Source organism: Drosophila subobscura, chromosome J, assembly GCF_008121235.1.
Source record: "Drosophila subobscura isolate 14011-0131.10 chromosome J, UCBerk_Dsub_1.0, whole genome shotgun sequence".
NCBI lineage: Eukaryota > Metazoa > Arthropoda > Insecta > Diptera > Drosophilidae > Drosophila > Drosophila subobscura.
The window spans coordinates 18,277,400-18,294,603 of NC_048532.1; the positions used below are offsets into that span (position 1 = coordinate 18,277,400).

The following is a 17,204-nucleotide window of genomic DNA, read 5'->3' on the forward strand; positions in this document are numbered from 1 at the left end:
TTGCTTGTCTCCCCCAGCCTCACAGTCTCTCTCTCCCCCTGCGGCTGTCGTCTTGGTCATGTTTGACGGCAGGAACCGCCTCCTCTTGGTGCCACTCTTGAGGGTAAAAGCTGCCGCCTGTTTGCCTGGCCTGTTAATGGGTAATGGCATGTTGCTCGCTTGATTTTTGCTTTGTTTGTTACCTAATTGCGCCAAAGTCATTAATAATCGATTAACAATATATGGCAGAGGCAAGCCGGGGCCAAGAGCTGCTGGGGGCTTCATCAGGGAAGAGGATGGAGGCTGGAGGCTGGCAGCACCTCATCAAAAGATTGACAGGAAGTTCCACAGAGAAGGAAGTGCAGTGGAGAACTTCCTGTGGGTGCTCGCTGTTGGAATTTGGGTTGTCGGTTGTCGGCTCGAGTGGAAGCCAAGGAATTCCCGCATCTATCATCAGATCTGTCATCCCATTCTGTGGCTAAATGTCAGGTGTCTGGCGCTGTGCACTCCTGCAACACGGTGCAACAGGTGTCTAATTGATTGACTGACTGACAGGCGACAGTCGTCGCTGGCAAAGATGGAATGATTGCTGGGGGGGGGGGAAACGGAGATGGGGAGATAGCCCAAACAATGCCATTCAATATATCAAAAGGCAAACATTTTATTGTTTGTCAGTGGTGGAAAATCGATAGTTGTGGGGGGAAAAACGAATGAAGAGAAATGTCAGGCATGCCCTGAATATATCAAGGAAGCTCCAACAGACAAGACAAAGGAAATTGAATAACCACAGACACCACACACAGGCACTGGCACAGACACAGACACAGGAGGAGAATGGGAGGGCGTAGATGTTGCTGCAAGATGGGAGGAGGCACTACAAGATGAAGCTGCAAGATGCAGATGGGGAGGGTGAAGATGGGGAGGAAGATGCATAAACCCCAAAGACAGCAAAACTGAAATAATAAATGCCCAATGATGATATCTATGACGCGGGGCAGACAGACAACAGACAGACAAAGGAAGCCAAAGCCACCAGGCACGCCAGGCAGCACGGCACGGCTCGGCACAAAGAGCCTCACAGTCCACAGATGGAGGAGGGCAAGACTCCACTCCACTTTGCATGCGGCATGTGGAGGCATGGGCCAGTTGCAGCTGCAGATTTATGAGCGCTTGTCAGACAACAAAAGTAGCAAATACAAGGATGCAGCAGCAGCAGCAGGCAGCAGGCGGCAGTCAGAGAACTTTGTCCGAAATGAGTTCATTGTACGGATGGGGTTAGCCACAGGAGAGTGGAGTAGCGAGTGTCCACCTCTGCAGCCACAGCCTCTTTTGGAGGAGTCTCTACACCATCCTCCCCGTGGAGCAAAGTCTGTGCCCCACAGCTAATGAGTTGTCAACTTTGGATGCCTGATGAGCAGCACCAGACGAGTATTTGCAGCTAGACAGACAGAAAAAAGTGCAAATACTCCACAAATGCAGTCGCTGTTCCTCGCGAGGATTTGCATTATCCTGTGGGGTTTGTTGACTCTCGCACAAGTGTCAAAGTCAATGTCGCGAGAGAGAGAACTCAGAGAAGAATGGACTCGCGACTAAGGGCGCTTAGACTCCACCTCCAACTACTGGCAGCATGGACTCCGCGACTAAGTCTGGGCGTCAGACTAGTGACATTGACAGTGACAGTTTAAGTGCATCTCATTACAACTTTTATGCTGATGCTAGAGCCACTCCCCTCCGTATTCCTCTCTCTATTCCTAGCCTCCTATTTCTCCTTTGGGATGAGTCAAAACGGCGGGCGACTCACGTTTCCGCTTTGGGCCATAAAAAATGGCTGCTAAATTTATGGCTATTAGAGTTTCAGTTTCAGGCATTAAAAGGAAACAAATTACCAAAAAACATGACTCACAATCAAGATATAGATGGGAAATTACAGCAGCGCCACTCAAACTGTAACCACAAATGCTTCGTGGTGAAGCTCAAACTGGGTGACAATGCTTTTTAGACTGTTATTTATGGGAGAACTAAGGCACATAATTTAAACTAAAATATATCTAAAACTATGACTCATTTTGCCACTTAATTGCAATGGCTCTTGCGGCATAAAAGTCTCCCATGAATCGCAATCCACGCCCTGCCATTTCCCTTCTAATTCTCAAAGTTTCTCTACTTTCAGAGAGCTCTTTAAGCACTCCTACATATGTATATCATTAGAACCCCAACTGTTTGCAATTAATACTCATTACAAACTACTTAAATGTGAGATATTGGACTAAGCGAATTTGAAAGATTTCATCATTTCCTGCAAGTGTTTTTTCGTCTAATTTAATTTCAATTGCCAAAACAGCAGTCGATCAGACGCTAGACTTTTGAGGTAGCTTTCAAATTCGTTTTGGCTATCGGACTGTGGAGGAGGTCTGCCCCTCTAAATATGAGCCATAAATTAGCTCGTTGATTGCGTTACGGCCAGAAAGAGAGGAGCCCGAAACAGGCCCCCAGAGATGATGTTTAATGAGCGGCGATTTGGGTGTGTGTGGGAGAGAGATGTTTTTTGTGTTTCACAATATCCGAGAGCTCAATCAAGGGTTTATCTGTCGGCTGTAGGCCCAATTAAATGATCTAACCCAAATGAGAGTAAGAGCTGTGTCTATTCAGACATTATCCCCCCTCTGCAGCCACTTTGAGGAAACGACCGACAGAAAACGAAACCCAGAAACAGCTGTGCAAACCCGTAACGTAACCAAAAAGGTAGAAGAAAACGCAAAAGATAAACATCAAAAGAAAGAGACGGAGAAGTCAATGTACCACAGAGAGACAGAGCAGAGCCAGAGCCCAGAGATTGTGTAATATCTGAAATATCTGTGTACACAGCTCTGCTCTATGATGATGTAAAAGGAGAATAAACCCGTAAATGGTAAATGGTGAGAGAACACAACTTCATTTATGGGTTAGACTCGTGAAAGATTTCACAATAAAATCATATTTATAGCCAAGCCAGAAAGAACATTTTGGTGGCAGCAAAGCGAAAATATAACTAATGGATCCAGAGTTTTAATGGTTGTGTAATCTGGGAAATGCATTTGGAATAGATGGATAGCTGTATGGTATGGTGGGGTGCAGCATCACGAAGTGCAGCATCAAATAACATGCCTTTAAATGGAAATGTTTGAATAGAACGGGGAGAAGTATGCGGGGGAGGAGTCGGTAGATCAGCCGCAAAGCTTTCCCGTCTGATAATGCATCATTCGATCACGAAGCAGCAGCCACTGGGGTTTGGGTTTGGGGTCGGGGTCTGGCGACTCTCGACTCTGGCGGCATATTTCAATTAATGGCAGGCACACAGCCACCCCGCTCGAACGAGCCCCGAACAGAAATCGAAACGGAAACCCAACTCTCCTCAGACAGGGGGCCATTAAGGGGCGAGGCCCATTCCCTTTACTGCACCGATTCCACAGAACTTTGTTTCAATTTTCCTCTATTGTTTTTCAGTGTTTGTTTGCTTTGGCTCATTAGCATTGAGGGACTCACGTTTTTCCTATCATTCATCTCTCTCTAAGTGTCTGTTTCCCTCTCTTTAACACAGAGAGTAAATGCATTTGGTTAACACTTTCCTATATAGTGAAATGAACCCCCGAGAGAGTGCCACTATCGACTATCATAAAAATCAAAAGCGATAAGCAGGCACTTCGACTGTCTGTCTATTTATGGACAATCAATTCTCGGGTTTTGTTTACCATTAAAATCAGGCAAACAGCAGAGGAAACGATTGGAGTACTCTTACATCTTATCTGTTTAAACTTCAGGCTATAATTTAGAGTTGAGAATATAGTTTATGGACCCTAAATTTATGTGTAAATAAATAGAATTTCAAGTGTTAAATAGAGTTGTACCGCACCATATCTAAATTCCAGTTTAAATAAACTGATTGCAATGGAAGTGCATTTTCTTTTGGAGTACATTATTTCAGTAATAGGAGAGCCATAAATGCCACCAAAGCAAACAGTTCAAATAAATACATACATCCATTACTGGAGCTCCAACTTAGTAAAGCAATAAATCTACCTCCAAATAACATGTAATTATACTAATTTCCATCGAAATTGTAATATGAAGAGCGTTCAGAGGCGTGCTTAGAGGCGGAGTACCATTTTCCATGCTGTTTAACTCGTTTTCTTTTAATTGGCTTATTAGCTCATTAATCAAAAATCTGGCAGCAAATCAAAAAAATCAAATTTCCAACCAATTTTATTTGCCACTGCCATGAGACATTGGCCGAAAAGGCAAAGCAGAAGAAAATACAAAAATAAGCGATCAACAAATTATGCAAATTCATTGAAAACGAAAGGCATTCTCCGCATAATGTTGGGATTGGGATTGGCATTGCTTTGCTTTGCTTTTGTTTATTCATTAGTTTTTATGGATTGTTGGATTTTTTTGCGCGGCACGTCTCGAGAGATATCCCCAGACTGGTTCCAGGGTTATTATGCAATCTGCCCAAGCCGAACCAAACGATTGATAACATAAATAATAAGCAAATTATTGTACGAAATGGCAAAGCAATTGCTTAAGGGTTTTGAGATTTGATTGATTTACTTTTGCTTGAAAGTCTATGCAAATACTGGCCTAAATCCGGGGATTCGAATGCTGGGACCTTGAACTCGGACAGACAATAAACTTTTAAATACTTCATAATTAAAATCAGCTAAGCAAACAAAAGTTTGCTTGAAATTTTGCGCTACAAGCGAGTCTAACACGAAAATAAAAGTTGTTAGAGACAGACAGGCAGACAGACAGAGGGAGACGGAAGCTTCAGAGCGACCCTGTAAGTGCAAGTGAATAGCAACAGAAACAAAAAGGAGAAGAAACAAGAAACAACTCCAGATTGAAGGTCGCACTTTTGCATACCCTAATACGGGTGTCGCTATGGCGGCTCGCCTGTTGATGCTGCTTAATAATATACCTCTCTGCGTTTTAGGCTCAAATCAAAGACACTAAATACAGAGTACATATTATAATTACAGTATTGTCTTTTGCCGTGGATTCTGCCTGATATGCGTTTGCAAACATCCATGCAAAATCGTGTCATTCTGTAAGGTATTAAAGTTGTACCGAAAATTACGACGCAGAGGGCGCAAAAACGACAGACGAAACGAAAAGGGAGAGGAGAGAGAATCAGCAAAATCTTTCAATGGAAGCAAATTTACAGTTGTTTTTTTTTCGGCTCGTTCTGCTTGCTGTTTGTTGTTTCTCTTGCAATTCCGCAGCAATGCAGCAGGTAAGCCGAACGAGTGTTAGAGGGAGACAGGGAGAGGCAGATGAAACTGCTTTGAGAACTTCTTCCCCTCTACCCTCCCCTCCCTGCACACAAACACCTTTACGTGGAAAATGGTCATAAATATGTACATACATATAATCTGAACGAACCTTTTATGGCTTGGCTGCAATATTACAAGCTGATTCTCAAGATTCCCCGCGCCGCTGATCGTATTTTGTATTTGTATTTTCACTTGCACTTTCAATTGGATTGGCAATTGTGCGAATAATTGGAAGCGACTGCAGCTTCAGGCACTGCAATTTATCAAAAATGCATAATGCAATTTAAAGTCTTTTGAGTATTTCTGCGACCGGCACAAAACACAAAAACGCGCGCGACAATAAAGCGTAAACAAAACACACACAGACACGCGAATACGAAATTGTTAAACAAAACACGCGCGCACGCGTTCAATCCGAGCCAGCTGTTTTTTTTTTCTGACTTTTTTTAAGCTTTTCGATTCAAAACATCGGCGCGCGCGTCCCATTGTGAATTGGTGTAATTATTGTTTATTGTGAATGGGCAATTTTTGGTATCTGGTCGGGGAAATTCTCTCCTGTGTCTAAACGGTCAGGGGAATTCTCTCCTGTGTCTAAACGGTCAGGGGAATTCTCTCCTGTGTCTAAACGGTCAGGGGAATTCTCTCATGCCAGACGCTCTCCCGGAACTCACTTTTGCGTTTCAAACATGAGCACAAAAATATCCCAAGGAATATACCATAATAATACGTTCACTCTTCAAAATATACCGAGTCCGAAATGGTCTTACTCGATTTTGATATTCCATTCAATATTACTAAACTACTTAGACTCTCAGCGCTAAGCATATAATTTTAGCTGATAAACGAAGCAGTTTCCAACCGAATCGGCTACTTTTAGGGGCACCCTTTTGACTGGATTGTTCATATAAAGATAAAAAAGGTAAGCACAAATGTAAATTGTTTCTACATGGTAACCACATTTGCTACATATCAAGTACATATACCCTTCTGCGCTTATACCATGCTGTTTATGTAGTAGTTCCCAAACTCACACACCCCAATGACAGTGGCGCCACTGAGCGATGGAAAACGCTCGTTGCAGTTTGAATTCCTATTTCAATTTTCAAATGCACAATAGCAACATGCTTTTAGTAATTGTTATTAAGTTAGTGACAAACGACAGTTAGTGGCCAAGCAAAACTACAGTTAAATAGGTAGATTTCTCTCAACTTTATTAATTATTCGTTTTATTTGTATTTTTGTTGTTTGGTTGTTTTGTGGTTTCATTTTCTGTGCTCTTTTTTTGGCATCTCGTAAAAATATATGGTGTGGCATACATATACATATATAATTTTCGATTTTTGAACAAATTTTCAATAAAATATATATGGTTTATCCTTGTTATATGTAGTATATCAAGTGTATTAGTGTTTTGCTCAAAAAACGGGCTGTAAGCAATGCAGATTTGAACTTAATTGCTAGTCGATAATTAAGATTTTATACAAAGTGTTTTTGTTGAACAAAGTTGTTGTTGTTGTAAAAAGGTTTCGGTCGCAGCAGCAACCTGTTCTGCTGTAGCTGTTGTTCTGGTTGATGTTGTAGTTGTTGGGGTGGTACTAGCACTCGTAGTTGTTGTTGTTGTTGAGGCTTTAGTTGCTGTTGCTGCTGGTGCGGCAGCTGCCTAAGTGGCCAATAATAGCTTCTGGCTATCGGCTTCACTTTGACTAAGAAACTGTTTACGCTTTTTTTTCGAGTGCATGCGGGAAAATTCTGTTTAATCAAAAGCCAAACTTTGCGCACAAAACAAACACAAAAGTGTGTATGTGTGTGTAGGGTGTGTGTGAATGCCAGAACATTTACAAAATGAACGTGTTGCTGTGCCTAACTATTTTTAAAATGTAAAACTTTTATCCGCTTTAATTTGCATTATTAATTGTAATTGTAAATATTTTTAGTTTCATATTGGAACCAGTCTTGAGAGGCACACACATTTGATGCATGAGAGACGCTGTCTAAACGTTGTGTGTATACAAATATTCATATATAAATCCATGATCCACAAAAATGGGTTCAAATCTCCCACTCCCACATATCTCTAGGGGGTAGTGGTTTTCTTTTTAGTGTTTTTTAGTAATTCGTTAATGCACAAACACACAGCGCACAGCACGGGGGAGCGGTTGTTGATGATGGACATGGACTCACCCATCTGGCGGCTGCTGCTGCTGTTGTTGTTGTTGCTGCTGCTGCTGGCGACGACGACGTGCCACAGCACTGTTCTTGATAATTGCCTCGATTTCGCGACCCCCAGAACTCTCGCCCTCCGATGCAGAGGCACAATTACCGGCTGCCGCATCCTCGCTAGCTGCTGCCGCCCGAGGCTGGCCCAGCGTAGCGAGATTCCTCACCAGATTCACGGCATCATCGTGCTTCGGTGTGTTGGCATTCTCCTTGGACACATTCCGCAGTATCTGCGCCAGGTTCCGCTGCGGATTGTCCACCTCATCGCCCCGTGTGGCATCTGCAGTGGTCGCCGACTTGCGGAGGTTCGAGACGGTGGCATGCGTGGAGCGTTTCAGGCGATTCTTTAGCTCCGCATTGAGATCCACAGGCATGAGGCCACGACCCATGGGCCCAGCCAAAGGTTTGCTCTTGAGGATGCCCTTTAATGGTTCGTTGGGTTGTTTGCCTGTGAAGCGAGAAGAATTTGAGATTAGTTTTGGTTTGGGTATTAGAAAGTATTGGAAAAGGATGTGTGCCCAAGGATAATCGAAGCAAAATCATGCCGTTACAATAAAGGCAGGCAAATGAATTATAAACTGATTTTCATGCACATTCCTGGTACTTACTCAGAGCCTATATTTAGTTTAATCTCTGTCGATATTCTTTAGCACAATTCTTGGATTTATTTTCTTGGTTTAACAACTTCCATCAATTAAATATTACAATAATAATAATAATAAATGTAATACATAACCATATAATAATATAATAATAATATAATGCCGTTTAAGGTACAATTCGCTTTTAAATGTAAATAAAAAGTAATTGCTTGCAGTTTTCATCATTCACTTTCAACTGGTAGATGAACCGAACCTCAACCCATTCCGATATTCTTAAGGGCTGGCTGCAAAGTAAAACTGTCTCTGGGGTGCTGGGATTAAATACATTTTCCTAACGTTTACATTTTGTATTGAATAATAAATATATTTCGTTTTCGTTTGACATTTGTTTTGAAGTTTCGTTTCGTTTTTCAGGGCTGTGTTTCTTAGATTAAAAACATAAGTGGAATTTCTTTTCTACAGAGCAAATAGTTGTTGGGTTTTTCTTGGGGGGTGAAGAGGATCTAGCGCATCTATCACACTGAGGCGCCACAATCCACACACGCACAGGCAGAGAGCAGGGGTCTATCGATTGGGTGTGGAAAAATTGGGAGAATTTTGAATACTTGGCCAAAATGTAACAATTTTTCAGTCCAATATCTCGACGCAAAGGCGCTTGAAGTCCTTGCCGGCGGCATTTAGCTCTTGGGGCGTCACCTCAATGTCCTCGAAGCTGGAAATGGTTGCCTTTGCCCGATTGCTGGGCGAATGCGCTCTCTTGGGACTGGGCATCGCTGTGGGACTAATGGAGCCATTCGCGTAGGTGTCCAGGGAAATGGGACGCGTGCGTTTCAGCATCTCGCGACGCTTCTGCGTGAGGGCTGGGGTGCCCGGCTGGCGCACATGCTCGTTGGTGGCCTCCACCTTGGTGACAATCAGTGGCGGCATCGATTGTGTCTTCATCACGGTCGTTGTGGAGTTGAATGACTCCTGAACGCCAAAGTACTTGGCATAACGTCCATCCACGCTGGGGGAACGTACAGCACCCATCGATGAGCTGGTGATTTCTGTCGTGTGGCGGCGGTTGACGGGCTGTGCTGTCAGCTGCTGTTTCTCCTGTGTCTGCCCCTGCACCAGTCGCGTGATCTTCCGGCGCATATCGACAATCTTCTGGAGTGTCAACGCCTCCACCTGTGGCGGCTGCTGCTGCTGCTGTTGCTGATTGGAGGCGCAGTTCTCTTTGCCGGAATCGGAGCCACTGTCGCCGCTCGTCGAGCCATTTGCCTGCTTGTAGTCGAACTTCACGGGCTTCACTGTACTAGACACCGTGTGTGTGGAGTGATGCTGCTGCTGCTCGATAAACGGCGACTTGATCTTGCCAATGGCGCGGGTGTTCATTGGGTACTTCACTGCCTCCACAATATGCAGCTGTTCCGCTGGATAGCTGTTCCGGTTCATGCTGATGTTGCCACTCTTGTTGTTGTTGCGATCTCCGCCACGGAATGTGTCTGGGAGGATGAGTTTGCCCACCGTACGCAAGCGTACACCCTTGATGAACGTCTGTGTGGTGTCGCCGTTGGTGCTGCTGTTGCATGGCTCCGTGGCCGAGCGACTCAGCTCGTGGAAGGTAGTTTGCTGCTGCTCCTCCTGTTCCGGCTGCTCTGGCTCCCTGATGATCTCCAGCGTTAGACTAGACGGCTGCTGTTCGTAGGGTATGGGTGAGCACTCCATGGGCGTGGGCGTCACACTGCAACTGCTGTTCGCTGTGGTGCTGCTGCGCGGCGTCGTGCGCTCGATGGGCGGACTCCGGGAGTAGCTGCTGGTGCGACTGCGGTACCGGCCGCCGCCACTGGCACTGCCCGCACTGCCATCGCACAGGTTGCTGAAGAAGGCCAAGCGTTCGGCCAGCGACAATGAAGAGGGTTCTGCGATCGAAGATGGGATTTTGGTTGGGGAATTAGAAGTTTGTTTTTGTCTACTGTAGAATGGTTCTTACGCATCTCATTTGCTCTTTTTGAATTGATATACATATATTTATTGCAGTTGTTGTTGTTGCTGATATGTGCTGCACGCCCGTTGTGGTTGCGCCTCAACTTGTGGCGACTTACAAAAGTCAGAGCCGATGTGCGCATTGAGTTTTTATCCAAAACATGCGGCGGCGCCCACACAAAATGTTGCTGCTGCTGTTGCTGCTGCCGATAACATGTATTTTTCCTCTCTTTTTTATGCGGATATCATACACACTCGCATTTGTTGAGTATCTTTATCAACCACTAAACTAAAGACCCCACAAACAATCACAAAAGATTTCAGCCCCCCCAACCATAGAAAGTTTCGTCTTTCTGTGGCATTTATATAGCAATTTCTATAATTTACTTTACTCTTTTGTCCAGTGTCTAGACCAGAGGTGACCATAGAGTACCTATAAATACTCGCACATAATGTACGTACATCTCTTTTATGGTTTTCATTTTCATTTGACAACTTTCGATATTTGTTCTTCAATTGAAATGAACTTTCTTTGTGGAATTTATTCAGCATGATTGATACAACGAGCTGTGGAGTGAAGTTACACATGTGGAACATTCGTTTAGAATGAAAGCAGCAGCCAAAGAGGCAGATTGGCTGCTGGAGAAGTGCCACAGAAACGTTGCTCTCAATAATTGCAGAAACCAAAGGGGCAAATACGTCAGAGTTCTCAATTTATATGGAAAAACCAGCTTTTAATTACACAGAAATTTGATAGTAAAATAATTGATGTGAAACAGAATAAACTAAGGAAACATCAATCACTTTTTGTTTTACTATATAGAATATTCCTGGAATATTTGTATAAATGGTAAGCAAATTTCCATGGAATTTTGGCAGAGTTAATCCTCCCAAAAGTACATTTTGAATTTTAATACTTGTACCATAGCAAATTCCTTTGAATTGCAAAACAGAGCTCCTAAGCTGCGCTCAATTTATACACAAATGCCCGGTACATTCTGCACAGTTTAGAAGATTAAATAAAGTGCCAAACTCTAAAGAAATATTGCTAAAAATATTCTACAAAACACTCAATAAATTGCCTGCTTTTATGCTAATTATAGGTGTATACTATACACCACTGTCGTACATCAAGTTCGGCGTCATTTCCACCTTATCATACATTAAATTTTACGACGCGAGACGACAAAGAAGAAGAGCCGTCACCAGGGAGAGGCAGCCCCAGTCTGCAGTCGCTAAACTCTCCTAACCGATAGCTTGAGGGTAAACAAGAGGAATGAAGCGCCAATAGCATTCCACAAGTGTGTCAGTGTAACACACAAAGGAGTCGGTAGGGTAGGAAGACTTCCCCTTGAATTCCAAAAAAAAAACTCCAAAATGGAAGGAGTCCGAACAATGTTGTAAGCAAATGCCAAACAAATTATGAACGCTTAATTAAGTTCACTAAAGACCCCGGACAGAAACCCCAGACGGAAAAAACGCATCGGGAAAATATGTGGAAATGTGGCAAAGAAAACCGCCAATCATAAATTACATAAACAAAGTAAATTAAAACACTGGTTAATAGTTTTCTCATGCGGCAATAACAACAATAATAAAAAAAAAACAGAGCAGACAGCAACAGCAACAATTTAAACAAGAAGTTAATTCATTTGTTAAAAATTAAACCAAAAACTCGCATGAAACGGGCAGAAAATAATGAAAATGAAAATGGAAGGAAAATGTAATGGAAAATGTACGTATGATGGATGCACATGCATGGCAAACCATGGAAAATTGGTTTTTTGCGATTCTCTTTACAGGTTTTTCTTGCAGGTTTCCTCTCCTTTTGTGTTCGCAATTGCGCAATTTTCTCTTTGCGGCTCGAGCTCAAATTTGTTCAAGTTAATCATTAAAAATTAGTCTCGCGGTCGGCGCCAATAAAATTATATGTATAAAAACAAGACAACATTAAGCAACAACAACAACAAGAACAATAAATATATATGTACGATTATGTGTAAATAGATGATTTTTCATTCCAAAAAACATGAGCAATTTTCGTGCAATCAAAACGATAATATTTCGATGCAAGCAAAAATGATGGGTAAAAATGTTGCACAAATGGAAAGAGCAGACAGAATTATGTTTCCAGTTCCATCTGCTCTTTCACAACGTAATCCCAACTGAAAACTTACCAAATTCCGCATCTTGTGTGTTATTTGGCGTCATTGGATCATCATTTAGGGACGACACTTCCACAGGATTCGTGGTATTTCCAGGCGATGATTGGCGTCGGGTGGCTCCTGAAATTATTGGAATCTGGATTAATATATCTCTTTCTTGGATAGTCATCGGATCTGCCGGAATTGTAATTTTTATCTTGACAATTATTTCCATTTTTTATTAATTTTTTCAATATATTTTTAGAGTTTAATTTGAAGTCTATGCGACGTACTGCTGTGTACTGATTGACATAACATAACATTCAATGACTACTCTAGCCAGAATTACGATCTGCCATCCCTTTCTTCGATGATGGGCGGTCTACTGCTAATCTCGAGTGTAACCCCAGCCCCTGCCTGGGCACAACAAATGTGTTGCACAACAACCACGCGGAGCTTCAATTAGCCGCCGCGACAAGCGAGTGATTGTGTGTGTGTGTGTGTGGCAAGGCAAGTGACACACATTTTACAGCTTATTAACTTGGCCAACAAACCATGAGAGGCTTGCCAACAAAACGGTAACACACACCAGGCAAAACAAACTCACAATTTAAAGGTGTCACAGACCAATAAAGGTGGTCATTAACTCAAGATGGGTTATACCTACTGGTCGTTCTGTGTGTTATGATAGAATGGAGGCTATCTAGATTCTAGAACTACATTATGACTGTTGTAGAAGGAACTGAAGGAACTATCATGAGAGTTATGGATACGTGGAAAAAGGGGGTTTCAATTCTAGTTTAGAAACTTTTTCCAGCTGATTCTTTGGAATAAAATAAAGTTCCTTTATGGAAGAGTTTTATATAAGAACTATTAATCCTATCCCAACCCTGAGCTCTTCTTAGCCTTTTCTCAAACAACATTTCGCCCTAAGAAAGCTTCCTCTATTAACCCACAGTCCAATCCAAATGACTCACTTCTACGCTACGATATCGTAATCCCATGCTGGCTTCTGGTTTCTGTGGTCTTGGCCTTCTGCCATGGTTCGTTGCCTGTGCCTCGTGGGCCACAACAAAGTTCGCATAGTGGCCCGCTGGCTGTTCCACCTAACGGTCGCCTCATTTGTTTTATTGCTTCATGCTAATTTCTGCCAACCCACTTGATGATGATATGCCCCCATCATCAAGCCGCCTTTGTCCCTCTAATGTCTCAATGGAGTACTCACCCGTTGCGCGTGGCGTTGACTGCTCTCCTGCTGCTGCTGCTGATGATGATGATGATGATGCTGCTGCCTCGGACCGACGACTGCGCGATGACTGTTCCTGCTGCAATTGCTGGAACATATTGGCCCTGGCCCGAACACTATTGCTGCGGGCCAAACCACTGGCTGGCGTTGTGGTTGCGGCGGCGGTGGCGGATGCAGATGCAGAGGCGGACACATCGTCGCTCAGCGACTGTATGGCCGAGTCCTCATCCAGTCCGGACATCTCGAAGATGTGCTCACTGTCCGTGCCCACAGAGAGGGTCAACTGTTCGCTGAGATTGACGCTGTCGTTGATTGAATGCTGGCGTGCCAGCAGCAGCGTGGACGATGAGGTTGGGGGGGACGCACTCGATTGCCCGCCCTGCGTGGCCAAGTGCACGACACGTGGAGATTGTAGGGGTTGCGTGGAGCTGCGTGCCAAACGGAAGGAGCTGCCTGCCCCCGAGTGTGTCGATGAGGAGAGCAGCAGTGGGGCTGGCACGTGGCTCAGTGGTTGTCCAGTTATCGGCGAAATTAGTGGCTGCTGCTGCAGCTGTTGGGTGTGACTCAGGCGAATGTCCAGCGGTTTGGTGGGCTTGAACGCCGACGAAGCACCCGACGACGAGATGTCAAAGGGCGTGGAGTTGGCTTTAAAGCTGCAAAAGATCAAGATTGTTGATGTACTCCACTCAAACATTTACATAACAAATAACAAATGGCATTAACATTGTGTGAATCTCTCTCGAACAATGCTCTCGCGACCATCATTTTGGACATAATTATAGGCAATTTTGGTCAAGTTAATTATGGCTATGCGATGGCTGGTTGGTGAAACCTGAACCCCTCCGAGGCATTACTTCTCATCAGACAAAAGTGAAGGTAAAAGTTTATGCGCTCAGCGATGGCCCCAAGAATTAGCCAAAACTGTTTAAGCCAACAGTGAAAGGTAATTGAATTGATGATCAGGTGTAAAGAGACACTAAAAATAAAACCCGCTAAAGATATCCAAAATTTTACAACAAAAGTTTCTTTTGTTTTGTATTCTGCAGTTTTCCCTGCCGCATTCCCTTCTATATTTAGTCGTTTCACCTAACAACTTGTTCAAGTTTTTCCTCATTTTCTGTGTATTTTCCCAATATTTGTTTGCATTTTCCAGGCAATGCGAATGAAGGAAGGCAGCGGTGAACAACAGAGAGGAAAAACTATAAATAAACAACTAAAATAAATAGAAAAACTAAGCTAATTGGATTTTCAGAAGAAAGAGAGAGAAACCAACCAAAATGACTGAACAAAAGAGAGAACGAAAGAGAAAACAACCAAGAGAAAGAGTAAACAAAAGAGAGGAGAAGAATTAATTCTCAATTATAGTTTTAAAATAATATTTATGGGCGCATGATTAGGGCCAACAGTTGCTAACAACAAAAAAACAAATGATGATTGTCCGAATGATCTAATCACAAAAATGAGCAGCTAAACGTGAGCTAAAAAAGTTCATGTATTCTTTTAGCCGCAAAAATATATATGTAATATTTTGCACAAATTATTATATTTTATGCTGGCATTGTCGTTACCATTTTGTGATTTAAAGCCAATATTTTGCACACTTTGCAGCTGGCTTTTTCATTTTTTGGCACTTGCAAATGGAAATTGTTTTGTGTTCTGCCTTGCACATTTTCCATGGAATTTATTTTTAGCACATTACGAAAGAGATGCTCGAAAAATCTCTCATTTCCATATATTTTTTCTCCATTTTCATGCCACTCGTATTCACAATTTATTCAGTGATTCTCATGCTAAACATTTCTATAAAAATTCCACTGATTTCCATTGATATTCAAATGTATTTCCCAACCTTTTTTTGTCAGTTTACAAACACGCGGTGGTAAATGACGCGGGAATGTCGCTCGAATGAGTTCTGACCGTCAGCCGGCAACTGCCAAAGACATTTTGATGGTATGAGAACGTGGTTCTTCTTTCAACAGATATACAAATATACGAGTATAGTCGTACTTATATTTATTTCTACCTTGTTCTTTCTGTCTGCGCGTACCTTCCACCTGATAAGAAGACCGGACCGGACCGTTGCGAACCGAACCGTGCAGCGATTTGAGTTTTATCAGTTATGAGTAGTTTCGATTTCTTTTCCACTTATTTATTTCACTATTGGTTCACTTTTTGATGAGAACTTTGGTTACTATTCATACTCTCTCTGGACAATAAATTTGATCACAATGTGGACACTCTTTTGTAGAGAACTTTAATCACTATTTATGCTCTCTTTTGTTGAGAACTTTGAGAAATATTTGTACTCTATTTTAACATTCAATTGGAACACGATTTTTGCTCTTTTTTCAAGGACTTAAATCTCTTTCCTTTCTGCGTATTCGAACATTTTCTTTAATCACAATTTATCCGCTTTTGTGTCTACTGACTGAACCACTATTGTTTTTTGTATTTCCTCACTGTTTTCACTCTTAATTTCTTTTACAATTTCTTCTCTCTTTTTATCGATTTTTTTTTAGCGTTATTTTTCCATTAGAAAAATATAAAAATTGTATTTTAGCGCTGCGTTCGACGGTGGCGTACGTGAAAATTGAAAAAGCGATCGCGAGCGACTGAGCGAAAAAATTGTAAAAACAAATGAGAGACGCCGCCGACGCCGCTGTCGATCGCAGCAGCGGAAGAGCAGAGTGGAGCGGCGCGGACCGGCGGATCCGATCCGGCCAGCGGTTGAGTGGTGCGACGATTGGTTGGGTGGTGCTGCTGCACAGTGGTGCAGAGTGGCGCTGTCGACGTCGCTGCCAGCAAATTTATTATTAGTATTTTCAGCTTTTGTTTTTCCTCGTTCGTTTTCTTTTTATTGCTGCTGCGCTTTGTATTTATTTTGGTCTGGTATTTTCCTTCCTTTCTTTAGTGGATTTTCTCTGATTTTTCTTTTGCCGCAGCACGTTGCTCAAGCGAAAGAGAGAAAGAGCAGAGAGGAGTGCCGCCGCTTCATGCGCAGAACATTTGTTGCTCATTTTTTTTGTTTTATTGTTATTTTTAGGAACTTTTGCTTTTTGAATGGGCCACCGACTGACGTTGAAAAAGTGCGACATGGAAAAAGTTATTTATGGAAAAATATGGTACAACTTTTGGCAGCTTTATAGAGCCTGTAATATCTATAGATAGATGGTGTCAAAGGGTGCTGCTATTTGGGGTTAATGATCCTCTAAAAGAAAAGGTAACTGTTGGAACGAATTGAAAATTGCGCTGACTGTGACTCTTAGAACCCTGAAAAATGAGACGTGCAAAAACAATTCTCACTATCCTAATTAAGGGTATTGTGAGGCTACAATCAAAATGGCAAATATGGCACTTTTCAGCTCTATAATGTATGATGGTGCGGCTCTTTAGGCCTTCCAATTATCTATTAAAAGGTACTTCTGTTGATCCCTCATACTTAAATAGTATAAAGAGTACTTTTTGGGTGTTTACCCCTTGAATTTTTCAGGAAAATATGGGAAATATTAGCCATTTCGTTGTGTAAGACACTTAAAAGGTGCTCAACATGTTAAAATAATCTATCAATGGGTTTTCAGATACTTCAACGATATACATATGTATGTGAAAATAATACGAGTTAATCCTTACTTTGCTTTAGAAGTAATGAGCCAGGAACCTACTTGCAGCCTTCTGCCTAATCATTTCTTTAGGTATTTGTTAGCTCATTTCAACCCACCATAAAATACAGATTCTCCTT

At 42.5% G+C, this 17,204-nt stretch overlaps 1 protein-coding gene across 15 annotated transcripts in view; it reads right to left on the reverse strand.

Moving 5' to 3' along the window:
• The window catches only part of LOC117895585 (supervillin), a 125,977-nt gene that overhangs the window by 27,091 nt on the left and 81,682 nt on the right, over positions 1-17,204 (reverse strand). For 10 of the 15 annotated variants that reach the window (XM_034803320.1, XM_034803323.1, XM_034803321.1 and 7 more), the window contains 3 exons: positions 13,445-14,118; positions 12,253-12,360; positions 7,470-7,953 (listed from right to left, as the gene is read on the reverse strand). In XM_034803320.1, the coding sequence (XP_034659211.1) occupies positions 7,470-7,953; positions 12,253-12,360; positions 13,445-14,118 (1,266 nt within the window). Of the gene's footprint in view, positions 1-5,397; positions 5,531-6,478; positions 7,009-7,469; positions 7,954-8,500; positions 10,012-12,252; positions 12,361-13,444; positions 14,119-17,204 lie in introns of those variants that run through there. The other 5 variants (XM_034803324.1, XM_034803334.1, XM_034803335.1 and 2 more) reach the window with 3 other exon arrangements.